This window comes from Atta cephalotes (genome assembly GCF_000143395.1).
Source record: "Atta cephalotes unplaced genomic scaffold scaffold00017, whole genome shotgun sequence".
Lineage (NCBI taxonomy): Eukaryota > Metazoa > Arthropoda > Insecta > Hymenoptera > Formicidae > Atta > Atta cephalotes.
The window spans coordinates 1,830,243-1,832,638 of NW_012130081.1; the positions used below are offsets into that span (position 1 = coordinate 1,830,243).

The 2,396-nt window shown below is 34.9% G+C and overlaps 1 protein-coding gene across 1 annotated transcript in view; it reads right to left on the reverse strand.

The window, feature by feature from the left end:
* Positions 1 to 1,965, reverse strand: part of LOC105618630 (ankyrin repeat and death domain-containing protein 1A-like) — a 17,305-nt gene extending 15,340 nt beyond the window's left edge. The window contains exons 1-4 of the mRNA XM_012200161.1: positions 1,855 to 1,965; positions 1,628 to 1,726; positions 1,178 to 1,276; positions 297 to 503 (exon numbers count right to left, since the gene is read on the reverse strand). Coding sequence (XP_012055551.1) covers positions 297 to 503; positions 1,178 to 1,276; positions 1,628 to 1,726; positions 1,855 to 1,965 — 516 coding nt within the window. The remainder of the gene's footprint in view (positions 1 to 296; positions 504 to 1,177; positions 1,277 to 1,627; positions 1,727 to 1,854) is intronic.
* Positions 1,966 to 2,396: the final 431 nt, after the last annotated feature.

Genomic DNA, 2,396 nt, shown 5'->3' on the forward strand with positions numbered 1-2,396 from the left:
TGTGTGTGTGTGTGTGTTTAGTAACAATACAATCTATCGAAGCAGTTACCGTGACTTCTTGAGTTTCTTTAATGTCGCGTAGAATCTTCGATATCTTTATACAGTAAAATTTTTGAAAGCTTGTTTCCGTGGTTTCTGCAGAAACCAACGAAATAATATGATTTTCTGTTAGAAAGAGATGGAATAAAAAGAATCTCCTACATATCTAAATTGTTTATTCTGCGAAATGTAATGCGAATGTACCAGCGTGTTCATGTAGAAGTGATATACTAAAATGAGGGAATATTTTCGCTTACCTTGTCCGTGGTGTCCAACACGATCCGCGGGATGTTTGCAAGCGCTGTGATTACCGCCGGATGTCCGGTGATGGCTGCATGATGAAGAGCAGTCGCCCCGGTGGAGTCAGTTGCCTCACCGTTTAACGATTCCACTGCATCCGCCAAGTACTCCACTACGGCGACGTTGCTGCCACGAGCGCCGCACATTAAAAGAGTGTGTTGTTTCTAAACAGAAAGAAAAAAATAATTTTTATGCTGTTATAAAAGGAGAACTTTCGCGAAGGCGAATTTGCGATTTTTACACCGTAATGTTGTCTCAATTCGCAAAGAAAAATATGGACCATTGTTGCCTTCGTGTGTGTCCGTTCTCTTATAATTCACGTCTCTCATTTTCTTCGTATCGGCACGTGCGTGATAAAATGCTATATACGACGCGCCGAGAGGGCATGATGAAAGCGCTCGCCTATTATTTAAGACCGATGCCAATATCAATATTGACACATTATTGATTTCAACTCCGCCGCGGTTTCCCGGCGACTTATTTCACTTTTTTTCACAACCTCCGTGAGATTTCTGTTTCAATATTTCCTTTTTCTACAATATCCGCGATCAATAAACTCCAATTTAACGTATGATTTAATCCTGCCCAGCATGTTCTGCAAATTTTCGTTGGATAATATTTTTTGAAAATTATTTGAACTAAGTTTCCTTGTTATCTAAATAAAGTTTTCTTCATGCGATTATTTTCGAAATATTTCGCGCAAGTTTCGTATATGCTTAACAAATTTCGTAGAATCGCGACACTTACGAAGTGTCGTTCCAAAATTTCATCTCAAGGGAAAGCTTGAATTTACTTTCATATGAAATGTTTAATGAAGCGATTGTCAAAGGACGATTACCTTGTTAACCGCGGATACATTTGCTCCAGCATTGATCAGCATCTTCACCGCATCTCGGTGACCGTGCTGGGCGGCCATATGCAAGGGTCGCATTCCATACTTGAAAGAGAAATGAACAGTCGGGAAATTAATGTCCGACGAAGAATTTCATCAAGTCGGTCGTCGTCTAGAGTAAATTCCGAAAGAAGTGTCGTTCCAAAAATGTATTAACATATAATGTGTAATAAAAGGAGCCATTTATCAGATCTTACGTTTACATTAATTTCCTATGTGGAAGCACTCAACGATATTAAATTTAAAGACTCTTTATTTTTGCGTGTAAAAGTGTTTCTTTTTTACGAGAAATGAATTTATATTTTATTTTATTGTCTCAATTTACAGTTATTTAGTGAACCCTATCGCTCCCTCTTTTTAACAGATTAAATTAAAAAAAAGAAAAATATACCATACCTTATCTCTCGCTTCGATATCGCACTTGGCTTGTATTAACATTTCAATAATTTCTGTGTTTCCTCTAGATGCTGCCCAATGAATCGGAGCGCGACCATACTAAGAGAGATTTTAATAATAATATTAGAAGCGCTTAATGACACTAAATTAAAAATTCAAAAATAAAGTAGACGTTAAATTGAATAGCATTCTGTGTATTTTTCTTTGAAGTGTTTTTAATGACTTACATTATTTCTGGAATCTACGTCGACAGTCTCCTTAAGTACTTTACGAACAGTGTCCGCTTCGTTCTTTATCACAGCCTCGTGTAGAAGAAGATCATTTTTAAGAACTGACATAATGGAGAAAAAGGTGTAAAATAAATAATGTGTATTCATGTACATAATAATATTTATAAAATGTAATGCCTTTATATAATTGCATAATTAAAGTATAAGAATTATTTTGCAATATTATTGGATTGTCCGGAAAGTTCCTGCCGCAAAAGATTTAAATTTAATAAATGAAATTAAAAATTTAAATCTTCTGCGTTTCAATTTTCCTTCAAAATCGGCATGAACTTTCCGGACAATCCAATATATCAATTTTTGAGATAAAATTATTATAAAATAATTTTATTTTAATCTTTATATAAAAAAAATACATCAACTGACTTTTCCAGCTTAACGTTTTTCGATCTCTTTATAATGTTTTTTTTATGAAATACGTCAAACCACTTTTTCTATACCTATGTAATATAGATCTCTCTCTCTCTCTCTCTCTCTCTCTC